The following is a 25,798-nucleotide window of genomic DNA, read 5'->3' on the forward strand; positions in this document are numbered from 1 at the left end:
CGGCACCCCCAAAGTACTTGCGGCCGCTGGGGTGTCTGTCGTTACTTCGTTGCTCAGTGTTGGTAACGGGTATGAGGAAACACCAAGACTCCTCAAGATACCCTTGATACGCTTGTGTTTGGTCGACTAGGGAATCCGGAAGACTTGATAAGGAACAATAACAAGATGATAGGCTGGAATTCCCAGGAGATACAAGCAAAAGTTCGTCTTGCTGAAGCTGAGGTTGCTGCCCCCAGCCTTGAGTTCAAAGAAGCCTGGGATAAGGATTTCAAAGCACATCCGGATAGGCCTATGGTGCTGATGAGCGTTATTGCTGGGTAAGAGTTCAGCAAACCGAGCTTCAGTGTTTCTGAAACAAATTCTTAATAACCAGAAAACAGATTGCCTGGAGACCCTCGCCTTGCCACTGGCGGCGATCCATCCCTCGCTGTTACAGCCTTCACTGTATACCCATTCTCACGAAGTCACATACATATTACAATATTAAAAGCTGTGAGCAAGTTTTGGGTACATTTTCTGATAGGTAAGCCCCTGCAGAAAAATGCACCCAGAACCGGCCGCATGAACTGGCCTCCGGTACCCTCACAACGACCAGTGTGTACCCCATCCATGATTCGGGCATGGGGTAATTTACAGCATATGCAGCCAGGCTACTGGATACTGTAGGATAGACAGAAGTAGGACTCAGTAAGATCAAGAAATAAGTATTTAAAATAAGGTATTAGTCAAGGCTGGTGGGTGTAGGGGCAGGGCGGTTGGGCCCTGCACTGCAGAGGCCCCCTATCGATAAGCCCCTCCTGCCTACACCTTCGCAGCCCAGAGGGCCAGGGAGACAGACCTCTCCCTCCTCTCTTTTCTTTTCAGGCCAGCTTACTCGTAAAATCCACATAATTTGGTGCACAATTCGAGACAATATGCCGTCCAGCCCAAGTGACGTCTCACTTGGCTCCTCACTGCTACTGCCGTTTGCTACCAGATTATGACTTGGCAATATGTGACGAGACACTCGTACCTCCATAGTCTCATCTCAATCTCAGGGGCTGCAATTCTGGAATACGAGTGTCCGGTCACAACAAAACACAAAGAGACCATGACAGAAACACGTCGTCTTTGAAGTCTAAAAGCTTAAACACCTGTTCAACTACTCAGACTCACGGACCATCAGCTACAGGAGGGCCCCAAAGGCAATCGCGAAGGTGCACCATTGAGATTCCATGACGGCCCAATCCCGGCGGTGAGGCACAAACGCAATGCCGCCACCACCAGATTTCGAGTCCTTTCCCCGGCGTCGGCCGGTCCTTCGCGGCACGGCGTCGACGCCAAACCTAAAAGATCCGGGCATCCCGTCGATCCATGACCCACCACCAGCGTACGAGGTGTTTCCCGGCGTCGACGCTGGTGGGAGGCTCAACATCATTCCCCCCAGCCCAAGGAGGCTGCCATCGCCCGCACCGCCGGGTCCCGGACCGTTATTCCCGGGGCCGCCTTCATGTGCAGACACTTTTAACGAGCCGCAGTATCGACCCTACCGACCTGCAGCATCTCCGGTCCCTCCGGTGTCTCCCTTGTCATCAGTTCCGCCTGCGCCATCATGGTCAGAAGCCTCGTCATCCGCATCGCATTATCAACCTTCACAATTAACGGGCTTTCCTCCTCCAGTCAAGTCGGAAACATTCGCAGTCCCTTTCAATCATGTCCCTCCTCCTCCACCACCACCTTGTCCTCCCCCAATCAATGCGGCAACCTTCCCCGTAACTGCACACGAACGCCCTCTAGCTTCCCCGGTCCTTGCAGGTCCACCTTCGGCAGAGACTTTCCCCTTGACAGCGCCTCATCCGCCAGTCACGCCAAGCTATGGCCACTCGGAAGCGCTGTCCACAGGCTCGCAGACAACTGAGAAGACCTTTTGGCAGACGGCCCTTGATAAGACCAAGTACTTCGCTGGAGGACTAATCAGTCATCCTTTTGAGTACACAAAGCACTTCGCCATCCTTCGCCACTCCACCGCCTTAATCTGGTATCGTGGTCCCTCAACATCTGTCACAGTCACCGTCTTCTCAGATACACCACTGCCTCCTACCCGCACAGTATGGCTTCAGCGAAAGGGTTTCTCCGGAAACATGGGGATGAACCTCAAGTCCCTGGTCGGCGCTAACGACTCCTGGCTCGACGTCACGCCCTCATCACAAGCCTCACCTGCAGATATGGCAGAAGGCGATGAGCGAGCATGTCAGCGCGACATCAAGAAGTTCCTCAAGAAGGCGCCCAAGAACCTCAGCAGGCACATGCCGAGAGAGACCCACGTCGTCCGTATCCCAGCTGCAGCTGATGATGGGTATTTCCGACTTGTCCTCTGCGCCGGCGGTGGCGATAATGGGAACAGCAAGAGGAAGGTTCTCTGCCCCTCCCCGGTCTTCCGCATTGCTAGTACATCTACCGATGCGAGTGTCGTACGTGGAGCAAGCCTCGCTAGCATGCCACTTGAGCTCGGCATTAAAGCCGGCTCGATCGTCGCGACGACGGTTGCGAATAAATACATCGGCCCTGCTGCCGCCGTTGTGCAGTCAAGGACGAAGAAGCTCCAGACGGCCAAGTTCGTCACAAAACACGCCACCCATATCGCCTCTGGAAAGTCTGCCATCGAGAAATCAGGTATCAAGACGACCGTTACGGAGTACGAGGCACAGTATGCCACGACGAGAAGCCGTGGATATGCGCCGTGGCAGGATGGTGGTGCCGGCTTTGAAGAGGCGCCGCCTGAGGTAATCGGCCCAGACTCGGGCCCTTTCGACCCGTTTCCCGTCGGATTCGACGGCAGAGTTGTGCGCGGCACCGGGAGAGGTGGGATGGAGCTGGGGATCCCAACAGCCAATCTTACCGACATCCCCGAAGACGTCAGAATGCGCATGCGGGGGGTCTATTTTGGCTGGGCATGTATTGTTCCCAGAAGCGGCCTCGAGCACATTTCTACGGACTGGCACGAGAGCATCATCACAGTCGGGCCAGCCCCCTACGCCACTCCTCGTATTGTTGCCAAGAACATCGCTACTGTGCACATCATTCACGAGTTTGGTGGCGCCCTATTCTTAGAGACCAAGTTGAAAGTCTTGGTCATGGGCCAGCTGCGGGTGTCTACACCACCAGTCGGCTCAGGCGCGGCCCTGCAGGCATATGGTGCAGATGTCTTGCTTGCCGTTGCGAGCTTGAGTCGGGCCAACTGGGGTCCGGGAGAGACGAGGGAGCGCATGCGCACAATGAGGAGCGAGATGAGCTTGGCGGATCGGTATGTTGAGGTTAGAGAGAAGGTGCAGAAGCAGGTCGATCGGATACCTGTTCATCTGGCTGGTGTCAGGACGGAGGGTGCGGCGTTGAGAGACCAAGCCTTTGGAAATGGGGGCATGTGGATTCCAAGGTGAACTTTCTAAATGCACCTGAGACGGTCCTCACGCTTTAGAGCCAGCGGAAGCACAATGCAGCTGTGAAGAAATGTTGATTCAGAACTGTGGTTGCCTAAGGAAAAAGAGAGGAAAGGCAAGAATTGCTCAAAGGTCAAGTCACAGCAGTTTTGTAGGCCTGTTGCGCTAATAAGATAAGCCCATCAGGAGGGCCCAGCGGGCCCAGCGTGCAATCAGCTCCAACGGCCCTGACAGCACCCATCTTGTATATATCTTAATCAACTTAATATATCAGACTCTACACTGTTATTATTATAAAATCCCTATAATATAATTTTTATAGTCTGATTACTACTTAGTAGTTAGGAAAGGTACTGCTAAGCTTACTAATCAGTCACTACTTATTACCTACAAGGCTACTACTAGTGAGACACGGCTTAAATAGCTAATAACAAAGCGGCAGCGCGTACCGCATTACAGATATTACAGCGGTGACAGAGCAATCACCCTGCTTGCAAATACCAACCACGAAGCTCAAACCATAACCATTGGGAGTATTCCAGCATGCATTCCGTATGATTTTGGTGGGCCATAAACCTGCATGTGGCATGCGTGTCCCAAGTACCAAACCAACGAACCAGCTTATCGAATAAACCCAGGGCGCCTTGCTTCCAAATGCAAAACATCACCGCTCCTTACTAGACCAAAAGTGATATACAAAAGAACTGAATAAATTCCAAAATGGAAGGGGGTGGTAACAAGGCAACATCGTTCGGCCCAACTATAATGGTACGACGGCCAAGCAAAGTCCACCTTTGATCCCCGTTTCCCATGACGTCTCCACCCCCCCCCCCAAACCCCCGCTCTCTCTTTTCTTTAAGACCCGGTTACATTGACGGGCACGGAGCCGAGAACCTTCCAGTCGGCGTGCTGGCCGCCGGGCGGGACCTGCCACTCCTCGATGGCGGGGCCGGCGCCGTCGTCGTAGAGGACGTAGATGCGCTGGCCGGCGTCGTCGAAAGAGGTGAGGGTGTTGGCGAGGGCGAGGTAGGCGCGGCCGGGGCGGAGGAAGGCGGCGATGCGGCTGCACTGGTCCGTGAAGCCACTCGAGCAGTTCCACGACACGAGCGACAAGTCGTGCCCGTCGACCGACGCGAACAGGATCAGGTGCGTGTACTCCTGCGTCGTGCTCGCGCACTCGGGCAGCGTCGTCGTCGTGTAGTACGGCCGGTTGTCCTGCGTGCTCACGCAGATGGGCGTGTGCGGCGGGAACTGGAAGGTGCTTGCTGAAGGATGGGGTAGAGCCCGCGTGGATTAGTGTGCTGTGTACTAAAGAAGCAGAAAAGAAGAAGTGGTGAGGTACATACACATCGGGTTGGTTAGGGCGTCGCTCGTCAGGTTATACTGGTACTGTTTCAGTGTCCCGTTGGGGTCGCCGATATAGAGACGAAGGTCTCGGCGGCTGCCGATAGGGGGAACGGCCAGGGATGAACCATCCTGGATGGCAATACTCTGTGCCGTGTCTACCCAAGGGCTGTCGTACGTGCTGTTGCTCGTGTACTTGCCGATTGTGAGCGAATTGGCACCCAGCTCCTGGAACAGCACAGCTAGAATCTGGGAAACAGTATCGAAGCTCTGGTACCAGTAAGCTAGGAGGGAAGAGCCCTTGGACGTGGTGTAGAGTCCACTGAAGTTGTCGTTGCCCCAGACGCCAGCTTGCTCTTTATAGGGGGACTGCCGCTCGAACATGGTGCCAGTATTTCCGGAGTAGTAGACGTTTTTCACCTGGCCGTACAGATACACCATTAGTCCGAGGACACATACATACAGACACGCGTAAGCTCGACTACTCCGAGTCTATCAAAACCATAGTGCTTACCAAGGCATAGCTGGAGTTAACGTGCGGGTATCTAATAGCGGTAGTAATGGACGTGCCTAGAACGATATCAGCACCGTCGTCGGTGATCGCAGTTACGTTCCAGTTGTTCGAGGCGTTCCCTGACCAGGCTGCCTCTATAATCCTGCTGTTATTGTGCTGAAAGTAAACTCTGTACTGATTGTTTTGAGAACCGTCCTTCCATTGAACAGCGGCTATACTTGAGTTTTGATATACCGGGCTTGTCTTTGGAACTGCGGTGGCGGCAGCGGCAGCAGCATTCTTGTTGCGTTGGGCGAAGTATCCTCCCACTCCACCACCAACTGCGGCGGCAATCACGACGACAGCAGCAATGACAATTATTATCCAGAAGGTCCTTTTGCGAACACCACATATTGTCGGCGGCGGCGGCGGTGGTGGCGCGTCCGCATATCCGCCTTGGCCGTCGCTGAGAATCTTGCCGTCCTTAGAGTACATGTTCACATTCGGCGGAACATTGGGCTGGCTCTCGATATACTGCGGACCCATGCGCTCATGATTAACCTCAAGCCGGCTTTCGGGCTGGTGAACCTCGAGCCCAGGGACCGGAGGAGGATTCACCTGGAGGCCATTATCATTGTTGACGTCGAGGCCCCCACAGTTGTGCTCATTCCACTGCTGCTGCTGCTGCTGCTGCTGCTGATACTCGGGATATGTTGGGCTAGTCCCTGGGGGCGAGGTGGTGTGCGTGCTCTGATGGCCGGGCGTCCGAGTATAGTCCTGCTGGTTTGGCGCGGCCATGGCTACTCAGAACAATACGCTACAGAGTAGCGGCGTGAGGTAGGAGATAAATTTAGACGGCACTCCAGGGCAACATCACCGGGCACATCTCAACCATGTCGGTGACGACAGTCGTCTGGAGAGGCAAGAATGAAGAGCAGAGGGGGTAGCCTAAGAAGCAGGGTATGCGCAAGATCAACCCACCGATTATTCTGCATGCTCTTGCCGGTAAGCTTACAGGCATCTATCAAGAGTACATATATAAGTAGGTAGCTACCAACACGGCTCAGCGAGGGCGAGAATATGGGCAAAAGAGCCAATGATTCGCTTTGCCCATGCAAACGTATATGCTGCACGACACATGGGATCCTCTTGGGGGCCAAAATTGGGAGAGGAAGGTTACACTCATCTGCATATATGCATTCCTTTGCCGAAGGTCGACGGCCTAGACAAACGGGTGGCTGCAGGGAGCAGGACCAAGCGACGTGCCAGCGACATGCCGGGCCAGCCAAGTTAAGCCAATGCGACTAGAGTGTACACATGTGTGCTGGTTTGCACAGTACAGAGTATCACCTAGTAGTGTGTGTGCATTCCTGGACCAAAAGGATGATTCCTCCCTCTTCTGTCATCAGGCTCGAGGGAAAGCAATGGGAGGAGCAAGCCAGAGGGTACGATGATTGGGCGGCGTGCAAGCAAGCTGCAGTGCTGGCGGTGATAGACAGAGTACTTGTCGACTTCGGATAAAAAGCTGAGGCACAGCAGAATCCTCCAATGCAGCAACCTGCGGCATGTCTGGCTAGGGGTGGTGTTCTTTGGGGGAGGGGGGGGTAGAGGGGGTTTGGGGGTCAAGATGCTGTGAGGCCCACCCCCCGCCAATGATCGCCCAAGATCTGCTTCGGTGCGCTGGCTCGCAAACACCTTCTCGCCCTGCAAGACGGTGGGTGCAGTGAAAATTTAGAGCCTGCTTGACTGCCGACCACAATACGCCGTCTAAAAGCCCAGTTGCCCAGCCAGGTAGAGAGGCTGTCCGAGCCATCCTCCGCTCCACTGATTGACTGCTGCTCTCCCTTGGCGACAACAACAGCCTTTTGGCTTGGTCTGTTCATTGCGAGCTCCATCCTAGGCAGTGATCCGGGCGACCACATATCCTGTTCTTGGACTTGCTTGCTATGGATCTCTCGCCTCCCCTCCCCCAGCGTGATGGCATGGAAGGTTACGGGTGGACTCTGTACGATACTCGCACCGGAGGAAGCCAAACCATCCATGACAGCGTGCTCCATTTGGATCTCACCACTGAGTTTTTCAAGTCTGACGATGGTCTTAGCTGGAGTGCCCGCGTGAAGGGTGTTCCCAGGGCAGATGCACCAGCAAGCCCCAAGACCGCGCTCATATTTCATGCTGCATTAGAGAATGCGGAAACCCTCCCTGCAGATAAGACCCTCAAATGTACCAACGACGCAAGCACGGGCGCGGATGAAAGTGTCAAATGCACTGGTGCAGTTCCCGAACTCGGCTCAGTCGATCTCCACCAGATTGGAGATGCTCAGAACAAAATCATACAAGGACCTGCTGTGAAGAGTGTGTCGATGGCTGAAGACAAGATATGGCAAGCCAAGGGTGGGTTACTGAGATATACCGTTCCCTGGACTGACTCTGACTTTTCGTAGCCGTGTTTTCCGATGTGTTGAAGGCTACCGAGGGAGATAGCCTGGTGGTTAATGAACCAGGGGAAGGCAACATGCATTTCTCGCAGCTGGTGCTCGAGGGCCCCTTTTCGGTAAATTTCCAACTAGCAAGTCTAATGAGAGCAGAACATTGACGGTAATTTCTCAGATCACATTTGCATTTCGATCCAATACCGGCACGTTTTTACCCTGTAAGTCAACATCGCCCTAGGATATGCATGGAAATATTGCTTACTAAGACAAATCCAAGCCGATGCTATCGATAACCTCGGGAATCAGTTGAATACGTCATTCGCGGCCATTCTCGATAAAGTCTTCCCAAGAACAGCTCCGTACGAGGGTGATGCTTATGAGGACTTCACACGTTCCCTGATATCGAACCTCCTCGGAGGCATGGGTTTTTTCCATGGCGATGAAAAGGTCGACGAAACCCATGCTCCTGAGTACGAGGAGCTAGATCTTAATTTCTGGGAGAAGGCGGCGTAAGTATGCCCCTATCTTGATAACCGGCCGGTACTGACTCCGTAGATAAATAAGGCTGTTATGGCGAAAGCTCCGATCACCACAACCGCAAATAATTCTCTTCTCTCTTTCACTCCTTCAAGACCATTTTTCCCGCGCGGCTTCTTATGGGATGAGGGTTTCCATTTATTGCCTGTGATCGAATGGGACCTGGATCTGGCCGTGTCAGTAGTGAGAAGTGGTTGAACCTGATGGACGAGGATGGCTGGATTGGCCGTAAGTACATTGATTGGCGTACACTTGCAAACTTTATTGGCAGCCTGGCGCATCATTCCTTTGAAGCCAAATATACTGATATGGAGTGCTGCAGGTGAGCAGATTCTTGGACTAGAGGCCCGCAGCAAAGTGCCTACGGAATTCCAAACCCAGTATCCTCATTACGCCAATCCGCCAACTCTTTCCTTATTACTTACCAACATCATCTCTAAAGTAACCAAGAAGACACCATATAATGGTCACTCGTCGAAATACACGACCTCTTCCCAGGACGCACAGTCATTGGTGAAAGAGCTGCTTCCTCTCTTTGACCGCCATTATAACTGGTTTCGCCGTACTCAGGCGGGGAACTTGACTGCGTACTCACGTCCTGGTGGGGTCAACTCGGAGGCGTACCGCTGGAAAGGTCGCTATCCTGGTCACACACTTACCAGTGGCCTGGACGACTATCCTCGGGCCGAACCACCGCATCCAGGTGAACTTCATGTCGATGCGCTTGCATGGGTCGGCGCCTCGGCCAGGGCGCTGCAACAAGCGGCTGAGTTTCTCGGGGAAGACAGCTCGGTGTACAAGGGTCAACTGGATGCTGTACTCCAAAATCTAGACGTAATACACTGGAACACAGAACAGTCTGCGTACTGTGACAGCACTATTGGAGGAGACGGCCAGTTCCAGCATGTCTGTCATTTGGGATATATGTCGTTGATGCCTTTGTTGCTTGGACATATGAATGAAACCCATCCACGTCTCCCAGCTGTCCTGGACCTGATTTCCGACTCACAAAAGGTCTTGTCGCCTTTCGGTCTACGGAGTCTCAGTGCCGCGGACGAAAAATACGGGACGGAAGAGGATTATTGGCGTGGCGCGGTTTGGATGCCGCTCAACGTACTTGCCGTTCTTCGCCTCCATGGTATGGGGAGCACTACCTCCGAAGGGAAACGAGCAAACGCTCTGGCTGCGAAGCTTAGGAAACGGCTCGTAAACACAGTCTATGATAGCTGGAAGTCGACTGGCTTCGTCTGGGAGCAGTATAATGACAAGACGGGCGCTGGACAGAGAAGCAGGGCTTTTACGGGATGGACAGCTTGCATTATCCTCTTGATGGGTCTCGAAGACGCTGCACCCTCCATGGCTGATTCGGACGCCCCAGGTGTGTTTTCTAACTGGTCGATACCGACGCTTTCGATTTTTGTACTAATAGTGGGGCTGGTGTTATTCAGGCGAAGAGTAACAGAGGCCTGTCGTCGGTTTGGAGGGCGTTGTCGATCGTGGTATTTGGAGAGGACTAGACAGGTGGAGGGCTACGAGGTCATAGACCTTGACGATTTGCACGAGTCGGATACAGAAGAGAGGAGCAGATGAGCGATTCAATTCTTGTGTTCTAATAGATTTGAAATAAAACTTAACTATTTTTTATTCTACATTACTTGCTCGCGGGGCGAATCAAAAATCGGCATACTGGACCCCGACACACGAATTTCTTAACAAAGGAGGATACCTGAGCGGATCGAAACGGTCTTATGTCAACTCGAGATATGAGTTCTTGGCCAAGAGCGGACTTCAATCCCGCAGAACCTTCATTATCTTGTAAACTGTTGTGCACATCGCATCATGACCTTCTTCCATAATGATTCTCTTCCGCCAATGCCGAGCATTGCGGACAACATTCCGCTATCCGATTTCATGTTTGATGAGCGCTATGGAAGACGCTCTTACGATGAGTCTTTGGATGCATACACTTGTGGGCTGAGTGGCAGAAAACTTTCAGCACATGAGCAAAAGGAATGCGTCGAGCTCCTGTCGCGCGCTTTGGCCAAAGAACTTCATTGGCGGGTAATTGAGGCGTCAGCATTTGACAAAACCATTGGGGTCTTCGCCTTCAACACTGTGAGTACAATGAGCTTCTATCTGTAGTAGGATGGCTTAAGGCATCTCAAACATAGCGGGGCATCGAAGGACTAACAAAGAAGCTTACAGATTGATGTGATGAGCGTATCATGGGCGGTGCACCGGCTACGGAATTTCCTCGCCGGCCAACGCCACGTACAGTATAGACGAGCTGATACACCAACTCAAGACATCGCAATGTCGAGCCCTTTTCACAGGGCAGTATCTTTTGCCTGTGGCGTTGAAAGCGGCTAAAGTAGCTGGAATAGCGCAAGATCGAATCTATCTGTGCGAGATGATTGATGATTCGGACTCAGAGAAGTTCGCTGGCTTCAGGACTGTGGGCCAACTGATCCGAGAGGGTGAAAGCTTGCCTGAACTTGAGCGTGTGGCGTGGCAGCACGGGCAAGGGCCTACGCAAACAGCTTTTCTCTGCTACTCTAGCGGAACATCGGGCCTACCAGTAAGTGAGAAACTATCGATAAAGGTCAACTGCGAGCTATGGGTGATTGCGAATACAGAAAGCGGTCATGATCTCCCACAAAAATGTCATCGCCAATATCATTCAGCTGTCCCTATTTCACCAGGTCGACCGCGACAATATTGCTCCTCGGCACCGTGATATTGGACTTGGCCTACTGCCGCAGTCCCATATCTACAGTCTGATCATAATCTGCCATGCATCGACTTATCGGGGTGATTCAGTCATTGTCCTGCCAAAATTCGAATTGGAGGCCTATTTTGGGGCCATAGCCAAATACAGAATCAACACACTCTATTTGGTGCCTCCCATCATCATTTCAATGGTCAATAACCTCCAAACCATACGCGTCTGGGTCGGAGCGGCGCCTTTGGCACCTCAGATAACATGGCTCTTTTGTCCCATTATCCAACGTGGAAGGTAACACTTGGATACGGCATGACTGAGACATGCCTACCAGGGGGAAGGGGGGTTTTTAAATGAATTGCGCAATGCAATCATTTTTTGCAATAATTTCGATATTAAATCAAAATTTGAAAATAATAACAAAATGCTTACAAAAAACTAAAAAATAATTACTAAAACAAAATCCAATTAAAAAATTAATATTATATTAATAAATATTAAGGTTAATATTATATTAGCGCATATTATAAATATATTAGTATATATTTATTAAATTAAATTTAATACATTTTAAATTTAATTCTATTTTTAAATATTTCTGTAAATCTATAGGCCTTTTTATAGTATATAATTAAGCTTAAGAATACTTAATAAGTAGTTGAGTAAGTAATGAGTGATATAATAACTTTTTTAGTTTTAATGTTGTGATTAACATAATATAATATAATGTGATATAATATCGTGTTTAATATAATATCAACTACGATATTATAAAGATAGAAAATCTGTTTATAATTATATCAATTGATTGATTTGATTTCAACACTATTGCGATATGCTATTGCAATGCTTTTGTAATACATTCAGAAACCCCCCTTCCCCCTGGTAGGCGCGTAGTTGTCACCTCCAGTACTCCACGAGATATTGTACTAGGGAGCTCTGGACGGCTTTTACCTGGGAACATTTCTTCGGGGGAGCTTCACAAGTATGTTGAAGATAGACTAGCACACTACAAGTGGGTCAAAGGGGGTGTCGAATTTGTAGATAGCATACCAAAGTCTCCATCCGGAAAGATTCCGAGGCGACTTCTGCGGGATCGCGAGAAGTTTCAAAGCAGAGGAAGGCTTTAATTGAACACGAAGATAGCTTGCGAGTCATTATTTTATGTCTAAATCCCATGCCTCTGTTATGATTCGCAAAGTAAAAGCATTCTTTGGAAGCGCGTATGTAGCTAGAGGGCTCGGAATGACCTCGCCCTCACTTGCAAGAAAGGATCGCTACACAATCATCGTCAAGGATAAAGGAGCATAATAGGCATGGAAGTTTGTACTACAGAGACTCAAGAGGGTGAATTGAGCGTTTCATCCAGGAGGCGGTCTATAAGCCTAGGTGATGCTTTTCAGCTCGAATGGTATTTGGATAATCGACATGGGATAGCGTGGGCAGAACTTGGGAGCTTTTCGCGAACCCCGGGAAGTTCTGAGAGGCTTTGATAGAAGTAAGAATCAAATCCACGCACTAATAGTACCCATTAACAACCATCTGCCGTAATGCAGAGAGCACGCTACCATGGATCAGTCAGCCTATGATCTCTCGGTAATTGTTTTCATAGAAAACTAGTCTACTACTGCAAGCCCCTACGCGTTGACACTTGCGCCTTTCGGCATTCCAATCCCGACAGCTGCAGTAGTCCCGGCATCTACTGGCAGAATAACGCCAGCTATCCATCTAGCATGATTACTGGAGAGAAAGACAACGGCAGCAGCACAGTCCCACCCATTGCCTTCGGTGCCCAGCAGACTCCTGGCTTTCCTCGCGGCCCTTGATTCCTCACTCATTCCACCAGAGTACATCATAGGGGTATAAAGCATCTAGATGGTCTCAAGCCGTTAACTTTTGCATGATTGTCCGCCGTGTTGGAATGAATGCCATGTACTTACACCTGGACAGACGCAATTCACCCGTATACCGTCTTTGGCATGATGCGCCGCCATGGCTCGTGTCATGTTCACGACAGCCCCCTTGCTGGTTGGGTAGAGCAAATGTGGTGTACCGCCTTTGAGTCCTGCCACGCTGCCTATGTTGATGATGCAGCCCTTATTCTCCGGTTGCGGGTTTTTCTTCATGGCTGGAATAGCGTATTTGGTCATCATCACCATGCTTGATACGTTGATCTCCATGCTCTTGGCCCAGTGTTCCATGTCCACATCCACAGCAGTTCCCGGGGCGCCTGCCACGCCAACGTTGTTTACAAGAATATCCAGGCGTCCGAACCTGTCAAGCGTAAGCTGTACGACAGATTTGCAGTCCTCTTCAGATGAGACCTCCCCTTGAACGGCGATAGCGCTTCCTCTACCGGGTTTCGACCCTACCATATCGCACGTTCTGGTTGCGAACTCTAGCTCCCGATCAACGCACACCACATCGCACCCTTCGTCAGCCAACATGATGGATATTGCGCGGCCATTTCCAATACCATCACCCGAACAACCAGCACCTGTAACGATAGCAACTTGACCCTTGAATGACCTCGACGGAGGCTCGCACGAAATATCTGACATGTTGAATATGACCAGTTGGCTTATGTCGTCTTCAATCGCTGTCCCCAAGTGAATAGACTTTGTATGGATTCTAGTCTATAAGGCGTAGCTCTTGAGTTTTTCTGATTGTAAAAAACAAAAAGGTTCAAGTACGTGCGGTTCCTCATTGTTGCAGCATAGTGTTTCGCGTTGTCACATACAGCTCTAGTAGCACCGGATAACTACTTTCGGCAAAGCCGAAAACCCTGTCAACGACAGGCTGTCGCCGACACTGCTCCACCGTCTTGTACCTAGTCCACTACTATATGGCCGCACTATCCCTAGTTCATATATAGCTTGCTCTTTTCTAATTAGATAAATGAGTAATTGATGATAACATCATCCCGAGCGTTGAAACATGGCAAAGTAGAATACTCACAGCCCAAGGTGCGCAAAGATTGACATTAAAGACAGAATGTGCGACTTTTCCCGCTATGGAGGACCCTCCAGGGAGTGGCTTGCTGTCGAAGCGACCTTACCGATTCCGTCACCAGTCTCCGGTTACCATTCTATCCTGGAACGAAGGGATGCCACGAACGAACGAAGGGAAGCGCAGGCATCCCAGGCCATGAAAACGCTCGCAAGTAAAGTGGAAATGCACGACTACAGCATCCCAACACGCGATGGAGACGCAATCGAGGCGAGAAGCTACCGGTCAGTCCCTCACCACGAGCAGGCCTCGCCAGTGTATATGCATTTGCACGGCGGGGGATTCCTGTTCGGCACGCTCAGTTCCGAGGATGCAACTTGCGCTCGCATTGCCATCAACACCGGCGTGGTCGTCTTGGATGTCAATTACCGACATACACCGGAGTTCACGTACCCCACTGCTTGGAATGATGCAGAGGACGCATTCATTTGGCTACATGCTCATATCGACGAGCTGAGAGGGGATAGTCAGCGCATAGTGGTTGGTGGCATATCCGCTGGTGGCCAGCTCAGCGCGTCGCTCGTGCTGAGAAAAAGCCTAGGACTTGCAGCCAACAATTTGCCAGGCATAGCAGGTCAAGTCTTGATGATCCCTTGTCTGGTCCATATGGATCTATATGAAAGGCATCTCGCGCGAATGAAAGACGTGTCTATTTCATCATACTTTGAGAACGAAAATGCGCCAATACTTCCGAAGAGCATCATCAGAATGTTCCTAGACTTTTTGAAAGTTCAACATCTGGATATCGACGACCTGATGCTAAATCCAGGAAATGCATCCGTTCATCAAGTTAGGGGGCTCCCTCCTACTACTTTTGCTATTGCAGGGTTGGACCCGTTGAGGGACGAAGGGCTATTATATGCGGAGACACTCATAAAGGCTGGGTGAGTACATTTATTGCTGCTATCCGTGGCATCATAGGGCTGACAAGGTGCACATGCATTGGGGAAAAGAGTCCCTACAGATGTGTACATTTTCAGAGGTGTGCCTCATGGATTTCGTCGATTTGGTGAAAAACTAAGCGAGTCGACACGGTGGGATAAGGTCATGGAAAATGCAATATTATGGGCATTGCAGAAGCCCGAGAAAAGTGGAGACCTGATAATCAAAGAAGATTGAAAGCGGTGAATACCAACAGAAACATACGAGATTTCTTTACTGTCTTGGGAAAGTCCATGAGTAAGACTACCTTTACAATATGATCGAGGCAAAATAGAGTTTCAACGAAGTACAAAATCGGAATAGTTTCTGGCCTTTACCGCGTCACATCTCGCCCTGTATCCTGGTGCCGGTCCATTATATCGAGTCATCGAGCGTTTCTGTTTGTGTGCTAGGTTCTTGTTCACACCAGTCATCCAGGAGTCGACCTCATTCGCCAACAGGCCCTCGCCACACTTCCACACGTGTTCCGTCCACGTACGCATGCCCTCGTCTGTCGCTTCCGCATACGTAATGCCGTGGTCTCGCGCGTAGCGGATGAAATCAGCGATCCAACCGACCGCGTACTCGATGCTCCGTGGGATGTTTCCGAACATTTGATGCGGTCCCATGACCATGAACATATTGGGGAAGCCCTTGACGGTCAGGCCGAGGAAGGTGTTGATGCCTTCAGCCCAGACATCAGTCAGTGGGAGACCATCAATGCCGGCAAAGTCGACTGCGCGGAATGAACCAGTGACTGCGTCAAAGCCCGTAGCGTAGATTATTGCGTCAAACTCGAATTCCCCGGCTTTCGTCCTGATCCCGTTCTCCGTGAATGTCTCGATCGGGTCCTCCGTGAGATCGACAAGCTTGACGTGCGGCTCATTGAATGCTTCGTAGTAGCCACTTTCAAGTGGGACACGACGAGTTCCAAAGCCGTGATTCTTGGGGATGAGCTTTTCAGCGAGTTTGGGGTCTTTGAGTCGCTGGCGTATCTTGTTGGCCTGGAAATCGCTGTATAGTCGATTCGCCTCTCTGTCTGTGTAGATATTTCCTGATATTCCGAGCACTTTGGCAAAGCCCGGTAGTTGGTACAAGGATTCCCAAAGATTTTCGCGCTCATCCTCTTTCATGTCAAAGACGCTCCTGGTGTCACCAACATGTATAAAGCAAGAGTAGGAATCGAGACACCGCTTAAAGATCTCAGGGTATCGATTCCGGATATCTTTCATTTCCTTGGGGGTGATCTTGGTGTTACGCAGAGGCGCTGTCCAGTTTGGAGTCCTTTGAAACACCGTCAAGCTACTCACGGACTTGTGAATTGCTTGTATGGTCTGTATTGCGGTTGCGCCGGTGCCAATTATTCCGACACGCTTGCCCTCCAGGCTCTTGTCACTCGGCCATCTTGCTGTATGCCAAGCTTCTCCTTTGTAGTCATGTATACCAGGGATGTTTGGTAGCGTGGGCTCATTGAGAATTCCCATAGCCGTCACGAGGTACCTGGAAGAATAAGACTTTCCATCTGAATCGGTCAACATCCATGAATTGGTGCTCTGCTGAAAATGGGCTGTCTTGATTCTGGTATTGAACTGCAAGTCATCCTTGAGGTTGAACTTGATCGTCAAATACTGTATGTATCGCAACGTTTCCGGCTGGGGCGAGAAGTGCTCGGTCCAGTCCCACTCATCAAGAACCTCCTGGGAAAATGAGAAGATGTACGAGTAACTCTCCGAGTCAAAACGTGCACCGGGATACCGATTCCTGCACCGATTGTATCAGCGTCAGATGCAGAAGATTTTGCACTATTGTTGTTTCTCCCGAGAACATACCAGTACCAAGTGCCACCCTCTGCCGAGCCTGCTTCGAGCACTCTAGCCCTTACGCCAAGTTCTCGCATCCGGATAAGAGAGTAGAGGCCGCTGAGACCAGCGCCAACGATGAGAACATCGTAGTCAAGGCCTTGATTAACCGACATGAAGTCTGATAGACCATGTTGGCCATTCCAGTTGTGCTTAGAAAAATCGTCGGCTGAGCCCATTGTGATACAGTGCACCTCAGTGGAATTAGACAGCGTTTTGGACAGATGGCTGATGTCGCAGTCAGGCAGGAGCCGGGATACTATATCCCCACTCTGAAAGCTTCCCTGCCTGGTGTGGCGCCGAGTTGCCCGATGCACAGGGTGACTATGCTCTACCAGCATCTCCGGCATTTCCCCAAACGGCTAGCCGGTCTTTAATTCTCTTTTCTCGAGCTCGACGTACACTAACTCCTGATTTAAACCCACTTTTAACGTATAGCCTTGTACTGCAAAGTGAGCTGCTTACCGGAGGCCATTCCCATGCTATGTAGTTGGGCAGATCATCTTTGTCTTCATACTGCCGCTCTTGGTCTTGTCAGGTCCCGAAGCCGAAGAATGCAGATCCTCCCGTATTAATTGAGCTTCTAGGCTAGGCCCTTGGATTTCCAATATACATTTAAATCACGAAAGAAGGACCACTTCAGCCCCTCCCCAAGTCCTCTTGCCTTCCAGTCATTCAAAGTTTTTGGGAAATGTGGCGCGCCGTCCCTGACTGTGGAATCATGCGCAATGATAACAAAGATGTTCTCAAGGCAATCGAACTGCTGTAGTGAATGGACGGTCTGAGACGCCAGTGGAATATTCATCCCATATGTCATGTCTAAGAGAGTGTCGTCTACCTTCCTCCCTCTCGAATTTTGGAGCTCTTCCCAAGCACTGCCGGGGCAGAGCACTGCACCACCTTCCATGGGTCGGCAGGGGTGCGGCGAGATGCATTTTGGCACCGGCAGATACTCGGACGGCCGCAAAATGCCAGCGTAGTGACATACGTCACCACCCAGTAGAATGAAAGTATCCGGCCTGATTGTTGTACGCGCCAACCCGCAGAGATGGCCAATTGCATGCCCTGGACTGTCCAGAAGATAAAAGGAACCATCGCCGAAATAGTCTAAGGCTGGAAATTGACCTATATGAAGCAATGGATCGGCCTGGAATGATATTTCGTGAAGCTCCCGCCCTCTTGGTGATATGGTGTAAGTCAAAATTTGGTCGCTTGAAGTCGTCGGCAGCTTGCATTGGAACTTACGCATAGTCACTTTCAAGGATAGGAGACTGAGGGTTCGCTGGCGCCCCTGGCAGCATTGCCTGCTTGAATCCAGGACCGACTATGAGTTTTGTGGACCGGTGAAAAGTGGATGGGTCGCCGATGTGATCCCAGTGATGATGGCTATACAGAATGTTAACCAATATAAATGGCACATCTGGCGTGGCAACTGAATGTCAAAGTCTAACCTCCATATGACAGCTTCAATGCTGTTTAGTTCAATCCCGTGCTCTTGCAGGATTTCCGCCACGTTCTTGGTCACTTCTATAGTATATTTCGTTGTCGGAAGGTAATCCTTTATCGAGGGCGCGTAATGATCGTAATCTTTCCGTATACCCAAATCCCATACCAGGCGTCTGCCGGAAGGATGCTCCAGGAAGAAACAAAGGGAGGGACTGGTCGCAAAAGTTTCCAACCCTGGAACATCAGGCGCCATGAATCGCTTTAGAATGGCGGGCCCAAAGTTCACAGGGTTGATCATTTTGACTGTGATTGTCTCTGTTCCAGGGGGAAGCTCGACTGAGGAAATTGGCGCCATTGTTCTCAAGTTGATGGTATTGAGATGGTTCACACGGCCAGCAGCGTCCACTCACGGAGCATTCGATCTTCAGCGATAACGGCGGCAAATTTGTGTTCGAGAGACCCCACACTCGTTTGGTCATAGCAATTTGGCGCTTAACCTTGATGGTTACGCGTCTTGCTAAACTTGAAGGCAGCCAAGGCTGCCTACGGCTACCTTGAAAGGGACTACCGATGCCCGCATCTGGTTTGCCAGCTTCATCACGGCCCAGGGAACTGGGTTGAGTGGAGTACAACGCTGGACCCTGGGAGCATGCATGCAAGCCCCACGGGGTAATTAATGGTCTATACTTGGTGAGAGGCATACCCCCAATACACCTTCATCGATATGATCGTACGATTTTCCCTCTAGTCCTCTGCATGGTCATTGCGAAATGTCGACGTCTGGAAAAACCATCGGTGAGATTGAGCACCTGGAACGGGCTGACGGGATTGCTTCAGTCAATCTAAAGCCAAGTGCAAGAGTCGATACCATCCACAACGATGAAGCCCTCAAGGTGCTCGCCGGTTACGACGGCGAAAGCACGTGGACTGCCGCCGAAGAGAACAAACTGCGAAGGAAGATCGATTGGATGCTGATGCCCGTCTTGTGCATGACGTACGGGCTGCAATACTATGACAAGGCCATGTTATCCCAAGCTGTAAGCCTGCTTTATGACAGTGCAGCCAGTGGTACTAAAATCTGGGAATGCAGGCTTTATTCGGACTTCGGACAGACCTAGATTTGACAACTGGTGATCGATACTCCTTCTCAGCCTCCATATTCTACCTTGGGTTCATCGTTGGCGCCTACCCAGCGATGGTTCTTGCCCAGAAGTATCCCGTGGAGCGTGTTGCGTCAATCATCGTCACCCTATGGGGGCTGTGCCTGCTTCTGACCACGCAGTGCACCAATTACAAGAGTCTCTTTGCGCAGCGCTTTTTTCTGGGGTTTCTTGAAGCACCAATCAGTCCTATGTTCATGCTTATAGTCGGGAGTTGGTACAAGAAGAACGAACAAGCCATGAGAATGGGGTAAGCCCTCACAATATGACATAGTATTTCCGTTGAGGCTTGCTGGCTGACCTGGTATATCACCCAAAGGATTTGGTATAGCTGTACAGGCTATGTCTCTGTCTTCTCCCCACTCATCAATTATGGGCTCGGTCAGATCAACGGTGGCGCGTCGTCTTGGAGGTACATGTACTACTTCTCTGGAGCCCTGACAATAGTCTGGGGCATTCTTCTATACTTTGCATTGCCACCAGACCCCATCCGAGCTCAAGGCTTTGATCATAGACAGCGGTACATATTGATCGCCAGACTTCGGAACAACAACTCCGGAGTTCGAAACACGCACTTTAAGAGTGACCAGGTGTGGGAACTGCTTTCAGACGTCAAGTTCTGGCTGGTGTTTTCCATTGCGTTTCTGTCCATGATCGCCAACGGCCCAATCTCTACATTTGTTCCGATAATTATCAACGGATTCGGATTCAGCACACTCAACAGTCTATTACTCGTCATGCCTGCTGGGGCGTATGCCGGTACTGTGCAGCTGCTGTTTCCGTACCTGGCATCCAAGTACAAAGACCTCAGGAGCTGGATCTATCTGGGCGGCCAGCTCTTGAGCACGCTTGCCGCACTCCTTCTGTGGCTTCTGCCGCTATCTGCAAAGGGCGCTTTGCTGTTCGCTGTCTATATACTGCCCTCAACCGGAGGAACCTACCCAGTATTGATGGGGCTTCAAATTGCCAATACAGCGGGGTATACAAAGAGGTCCTTAGCTTCATCTGGTCTTTATATTGGATATTGCCTGGGTCAGTATTGCCTTCAGACCCACTCTGCTGTTCGTACTTAAATACACAGCTCCCTTTCCTCTTCAAAGTCTTTTCTTAACCTATTTCTTGTGGCTACTTATAGGCAATTTTGTCGGTCCACTTATTTTCAAGCCACAAGACGCACCACGCTACGCCCCTGCGTTTCTAGTCGTGGTAGTTACAGCTATAGCGGCCGGACTCCTTGCCGTAGTATATCGGGCTGTGTGCGTGTGGCACAACAACAAACGTGACAAATCCGGCAGTGTGGAGGGCTTCGACCATGCTTACGAAGATGACCTGACGGATATAAAGGTGAGTACGCCACATTCGTCTGGGCAAAAGTGGATGTGGATCTACCACTAACACAACGCGAAGAATGCGCAGTTCAGGTACATCCTCTGAAGACAGATCTCTCTACCCGTTGGGATGTCTTATTTCTGCTCGATTTAGCTAGTATCCTTATCATTACCATACCATGTGTCTTTATTGTCGAGTTCATCCTCCGTGACATTAAATATTTGAGTTCGAGTCATTTTGCCCATTCTAGTTGACAACTGAGCAGTAATTGTGTAATTGCCAAGGTGCACGTAACCTTTTTTGGCAGCAAGGAGAGTCGGGAAAGAAAGAAAAAAAGAAAGTGAAGAGCAAACTAATCACATATCTCCACAAACTCGTACACAGTTTCGCTCTCGGCTTGCTGTCTCCACTGCACGTTGAGGGTCCCAGGCTGATGGTAAATGGCTAGGCCCAAAAATAGCGTGCCTCGGATCGACGCCTGGTCAAGTTCCCCGCGTTTCTCGTCTAAACCCCAGATAAAGGGCGGGGCCCCGCAGCGAGTCCTGCAGTGGTTGCAGGCGACCTTGGCCCGCTGCCGCGTACTGTAAGATCGTTCATTTTCTCGTTCCTCCTGCACCGTATTCAACCGCCCACGGGCCCCAGCGATGGGATTTGCTTTGATTTGGGGCCTAATACTTGTATTCGTGTTTACCAAAACCCAGAGCTGAAGACACGATGCCCGAGACTATTAAAGTCCATGATTGGCTGCATTTCGATGCTCAGGAGGCGAAGAAGAGACGTGCAGAAGCTGTATGCACCGAGTGCCACTCGAAAAAGGTCAAGTGTGATTTCCAGGTCAGTCCTGTCATTGACTCTTCTCAGGCACGCCTGCTAGGCAATAGACTGACCATCATACGTATACATACGTTCAGCAACGTACAACTCATGGCATAGAGAATTGTACCAACTGTCAAGCATCAGAAAAGGAGTGCCACCTGCGCACTTCCCGACGCAGAAAGCGCCGTGTGGTGCCGGCGACGCAGCGTCCGAACCGGCCTCTGACTCCTCCTCAGTCGGAGGTAGTCGTAGCCACGGCTGACGGCTCCAGCTCGCAAGCAGACCTGACACTTGATACCATTCACTTCTCATCATCCCCTGGGTTCCAGGAAATCGATTTGGTTCGATCTGAAGCAATGGCCGAAAGGCCCTCGCCCTCAGTGTCAAATCACACAACGTCACTCCTGCAAGGCGGCCAACAGGGCCCGTCCCCTTCTGCAAATAGCGCCACTTCTCGTCCAGGACTCATCACCGGTAGTCAAAGAGGCGATATAGATACGGGATTCCTACATGTTTATGGCCCTGAAAACGAGTTCGATGCCCAGAAACAAGCCCTCGAGGCCTGCCTCAACCAAGAGTACCCCTTAGCCGACCCACAACAGCAGGGTCTTATGGGAAGCTTTTCCGAGACGTATTTTGAATACTGCTACCCCTGGTGTCCGGTCCTAGACCCGAGCACTATTGATAACGAGATAGCGCGTTCCCCACTGCTTGCCAACGCCCTGGCGGTTGCTGGTAGTCACGTCCAGCCCCCCTTAATGCCTTGCCTAGGACCTGCAGAGTATTACAAAAAGGCGAGGACTATCTTCTACGAGGACGGGGAAATGGATGAATTGGCTACACTCAAGTCCATCGCTATCTTCTATTGGTGGGCGCCTCGGCCGCCGTCTCTTGTCCACCGACGCTCGTCTTGGTGGTGGACATCTGTCTCCATCCGACACGCACAACAGATGAATCTCCATCGGGAGCCCTCGGCGGACGATCCTTTGAGGGAGCAACTATCTCTCAGCCTCCGGCGGAGGATCTGGTGGACGGCCTTTGTGAGTTTCCAATCAAATGCAAAAGGCTCCTATGACCCATGTCTTGTTCGAAAATGACTGACGTACTTGAGGACTTCAAGGCCAGGGAGCGATTGACGGCACTGTGCCAGAGTAAACCCGTCATAATTGACCCAGAGGACTGTAGTATTTCCGAATTGGTCCTCGAGGATTTTCCCAGTGAGCCCCGTCTACAACGTAAGGGCGAAGTCTTTATCTACTGGGTCCGCCTATGTGCCATCATTGGAAAGGTCGCAAAGACTCTGTTCAGACCAGCGATGAATGCATCTCCTGATTTCCAGTCCCTTGATCAACATCGAAAGGAACTAGTTGATTGGGTGACGTCCCTTCCACCACATTTACGGCTTTCCATAAACTCCGCTAGAACCCAGCATTTTGACAGAGACGTACATCAGCTCCATTTGCCCTACCTGACGACCATCATCGTCCTGAATCTTCGGCGCTCAGCAGAATCACTGCCTCAAGCACTTCCGCCGGCCATCCTTGCAGCTTCCTGCACTTCCAGGATACTGCGAGATATTCTCGCACGGGGTAATACCCGTTTCTTGCAGGCAATCAGCTGCTGGTACTGTGGAACCGCTTTTATCCCGCTTCTTCAGGCCTCATGGGTTCCTAGTCTGTCCAAAGATGCCAACGCTTCCCTTGATATCTTAGAGCGCACAGTCGAGCAGCTCCAAAAGATGTGGGCCACAGCCGACGTAATACAAGGCGGATTCAGACGGCTCAGGAGTATGGCGACTGAGTCTTCATGGAATGTCCCGCTTCCATTACAGCCGATCGATCATGCAGCAACGGGTCCTAACCACGAGAACTCACTGGTCTCTGAGGGCGTCGAAGGCTTCGATTGGACCACGCTATTCCCTTTTGCTACACGCCAGACCAGCGATATTGCCGACGTTCTATTGAAGGATAACGAGGAAGGGATGCTCAATGATGTTTTCCCTTCAGACAGTACTATGTTTCAAGAGGCTCTGATGACTCAATTCGATGATCCGTTCGCCGAAAGCCCAGACCTCAGAATAGATTTCATGGCGATGCCGCCGTAGCCTAGGATACTTGGGTAAAATTAATGACACAGGCCACTCGTGGGACGATTCGATGAGATAATCATTTGTAACTTATTGCGTACGCGAAATGCTCATACCAGGCGAGGTTGAAGATGCACTACATCAAACATTGAAGAGGCCTCAGTCTCACATTACTCCCCCACTAAGTACTTCCGCCTTCTCTACATACCATGACAGGTCGCTCTTGGGATCCATCTCCCACTCCGTGAATCCGCTCCCCATGAACCTCAGACGGTTAGCCGTGCGGTAATGAATCTCAAAATCCTCACCGCGGATGTCACTCAGCATGCGATTGAATAGATGGGCGCTTCCTCCAAAGAGAGCCGTAACTCGGCCGTCCTCTTTGTTTCTCTTGTACCAGCTCCGACAGCTGCCAGACCAGACAAGGGTCTTATGTATCTGATCGGTGTACCTAATGAAGGCATCGACGACATCCTGCTTGGGCACTACGTATTTGATATCTTCTGTCGCCAGCTTCTTTATCCACTTGATGAAATAATCTCCGGTCCAGTTGAGGGACTCGACCAGAGAGCCGTGGCCGCCGAGGCAATTGGGGCCCATCATCATGAAATAATTAGGGTAGTCGGGAACCGCCACAGAAAGATAAGAGTCTGGATCTTCAGCCCATCTTGTAGCAAGATCGACCCCAGACTTGCCGACCACGGGGTACCGTGGCCGATGAGACACGTCGAAACCAGTGGCACAGACGACTATGGAAGACGATTAGCTGATAATCGAAGCGATACTTGAGAAGCACGATCAATATTGGTTCAAGCCACTCACCCACATCGCATTCGAAAAAGCTCCCATCAGCAGTATGGACGCCATGGTTGGCGATCTTGGTGATCGGACTGTTTGTAATGTCGCAGTTCGGCAGTGAAAAGGACTCCAGGTATCCTGGACCAGGGGTGATTCTTCGACAGCCCAGCTCCCACTTAGGAATCAGGATATCGCACAGTCTCTTGTCGTGCCTCAATTTCTCTGCCATTTGTTCCGAAGCCAGCCGCATCCCCTCCTCATTTTTCTCGCCCCTCAAGAAGATGCCAAAGGACTTATTCGTACGGGAGATTATGCCCTTCCTGTGCTGCAAATGGTATTCAGGGTCATTGAATCGTTCGCGTTCCTCGTCGGTGTACTTTGGATTTGGATGCGGGTCGTCCCTGCCAAGGTGCTTGGACGGTGGCGCTCGGTAGTAAACCCACGTCGGCCCGCGGACAAAATTCTGCACCACGGTGCCAGGCAGCCTAGCCATTTGTGGGACTATCTGGATGCCGGAAGAGCCATTTCCAATAACTGCGATCCTCTTGTTTGAGTAGTCATAATTGTGATCCCAGAGTGCAGAATGTGTGATATGACCCTGGAAGTCACGTAGGCCGGGGATATCAGGCCAGGACTCATGAACCAGGACGCCTCGGGCTGATATCATGACATGACAATACTCCTCACGTCTTGTGTTCTGATGTTCAACTGTGACTTTCCACTGGCCCGCGTCTTCTTGCCAACGAGCATCGACAACTCTCGTATTGAGCTCGAGGTCGCGGTCAAGTCCCCACTTCTTGACGGTGCTTTTAATATAATCCAGAATCTCTGCACCGCTTGCATAGAAACGGCTCCAATCCGGATTAGGATCAAATGGGAATGCCTGGTTGACCTCAGCGATTTGTCATAACAGAATATCATTCCTTGCCAGTCTCTGAACTCATATCACTCACGTATATGTGCGCTGGAACATCACATTGAACGCCAGGGTAATTGTTGACAAGCCAAGTACCCCCCACCTCGCTATGTGCCTCGAATATGGTGTGCTCCACGATATCATCCATCTCCGGAAATCTGTGCTGAAATTTGTGCGCCATGAGCAGACCAGAAAAGCCAGCGCCTATCGTGAAAACCTTGAGCTTTCGTGGCGCATAAGCGAACGACGGATTTAGCTTCCATGGATCTTGAAGATCCTCGCGGCTTGCTGGAGCTTGTGCCTGGAGCCTGGGCGGCGCAACGTTTCCACTGAGAAACTCTGGCAGCTCCGGAGCAGGCATGCGTGATGCAAGGCTAGTTGGTAATGGCCCATCACTGGAGCTGACCCCATTTGTAGATGAAGCGGGTGGGTCCACGGAGGCAGTCATGATGGAGCCTACTGCTGTCTTGTCTGGCTGTCTAGTGCTTGCGATGAGGACACACGAGAGCTG

At 50.9% G+C, this 25,798-nt stretch overlaps 9 protein-coding genes across 9 annotated transcripts; 5 read left to right on the forward strand and 4 right to left on the reverse strand.

Annotated features, from left to right (window-relative positions):
* Positions 1-1,250: 1,250 nt before the first annotated feature.
* Positions 1,251-3,416, forward strand: J7T55_002384 (Riboflavin kinase; the record flags this gene model as incomplete). Its single annotated transcript, XM_053137453.1, has 1 exon — positions 1,251-3,416. One exon carries the CDS (start codon positions 1,251-1,253, stop codon positions 3,414-3,416), a length of 2,166 nt encoding a protein of 721 aa, XP_052998256.1.
* An 855-nt stretch (positions 3,417-4,271) lies between these two features.
* J7T55_002385 (uncharacterized protein) lies at positions 4,272-6,051 on the reverse strand (the record flags this gene model as incomplete). Its single annotated transcript, XM_053137454.1, has 3 exons — positions 4,272-4,681; positions 4,763-5,180; positions 5,275-6,051. The coding sequence occupies 3 exons, from the start codon at positions 6,049-6,051 to the stop codon at positions 4,272-4,274; spliced, it is 1,605 nt and encodes a 534-aa protein (XP_052998257.1).
* Positions 6,052-7,199: 1,148 nt separating this feature from the next.
* J7T55_002386 (uncharacterized protein) lies at positions 7,200-9,815 on the forward strand (the record flags this gene model as incomplete). Its single annotated transcript, XM_053137455.1, has 8 exons — positions 7,200-7,647; positions 7,698-7,807; positions 7,864-7,906; positions 7,966-8,197; positions 8,410-8,453; positions 8,548-9,135; positions 9,208-9,603; positions 9,688-9,815. 8 exons carry the CDS (start codon positions 7,200-7,202, stop codon positions 9,813-9,815), a joined length of 1,989 nt encoding a protein of 662 aa, XP_052998258.1.
* Positions 9,816-10,064: 249 nt separating this feature from the next.
* Positions 10,065-11,245, forward strand: J7T55_002387 (AMP-binding enzyme; the record flags this gene model as incomplete). The annotated part of the gene is made up of 3 exons (XM_053137456.1): positions 10,065-10,340; positions 10,531-10,803; positions 10,862-11,245. The coding sequence occupies 3 exons, from the start codon at positions 10,065-10,067 to the stop codon at positions 11,243-11,245; spliced, it is 933 nt and encodes a 310-aa protein (XP_052998259.1).
* A 1,339-nt stretch (positions 11,246-12,584) lies between these two features.
* J7T55_002388 (short-chain dehydrogenase reductase sdr) lies at positions 12,585-13,508 on the reverse strand (the record flags this gene model as incomplete). The annotated part of the gene is made up of 2 exons (XM_053137457.1): positions 12,585-12,818; positions 12,888-13,508. The coding sequence occupies 2 exons, from the start codon at positions 13,506-13,508 to the stop codon at positions 12,585-12,587; spliced, it is 855 nt and encodes a 284-aa protein (XP_052998260.1).
* A 433-nt stretch (positions 13,509-13,941) lies between these two features.
* J7T55_002389 (alpha beta hydrolase fold-3 domain containing protein) lies at positions 13,942-14,844 on the forward strand (the record flags this gene model as incomplete). Its single annotated transcript, XM_053137458.1, has 1 exon — positions 13,942-14,844. One exon carries the CDS (start codon positions 13,942-13,944, stop codon positions 14,842-14,844), a length of 903 nt encoding a protein of 300 aa, XP_052998261.1.
* Positions 14,845-15,176: 332 nt separating this feature from the next.
* Positions 15,177-18,480, reverse strand: J7T55_002390 (uncharacterized protein; the record flags this gene model as incomplete). Its single annotated transcript, XM_053137459.1, has 6 exons — positions 15,177-16,638; positions 16,707-16,930; positions 17,202-17,252; positions 17,350-17,755; positions 17,982-18,122; positions 18,188-18,480. The coding sequence occupies 6 exons, from the start codon at positions 18,478-18,480 to the stop codon at positions 15,177-15,179; spliced, it is 2,577 nt and encodes an 858-aa protein (XP_052998262.1).
* Positions 18,481-18,952: 472 nt separating this feature from the next.
* On the forward strand, positions 18,953-23,591 carry J7T55_002391 (uncharacterized protein; the record flags this gene model as incomplete). Its single annotated transcript, XM_053137460.1, has 10 exons — positions 18,953-19,219; positions 19,273-19,592; positions 19,662-20,243; positions 20,638-20,686; positions 20,750-20,763; positions 21,056-21,107; positions 21,187-21,254; positions 21,373-21,505; positions 21,583-22,527; positions 22,599-23,591. 10 exons carry the CDS (start codon positions 18,953-18,955, stop codon positions 23,589-23,591), a joined length of 3,423 nt encoding a protein of 1,140 aa, XP_052998263.1.
* A 72-nt stretch (positions 23,592-23,663) lies between these two features.
* J7T55_002392 (cyclohexanone 1) lies at positions 23,664-25,735 on the reverse strand (the record flags this gene model as incomplete). Its single annotated transcript, XM_053137461.1, has 4 exons — positions 23,664-23,709; positions 23,782-24,322; positions 24,396-25,254; positions 25,325-25,735. 4 exons carry the CDS (start codon positions 25,733-25,735, stop codon positions 23,664-23,666), a joined length of 1,857 nt encoding a protein of 618 aa, XP_052998264.1.
* Positions 25,736-25,798: the final 63 nt, after the last annotated feature.

This window comes from Diaporthe amygdali (genome assembly GCF_026229845.1).
Source record: "Diaporthe amygdali strain CAA958 chromosome Unknown NODE_3_length_2959817_cov_65_330692, whole genome shotgun sequence".
NCBI classification, from domain to species: domain Eukaryota; kingdom Fungi; phylum Ascomycota; class Sordariomycetes; order Diaporthales; family Diaporthaceae; genus Diaporthe; species Diaporthe amygdali.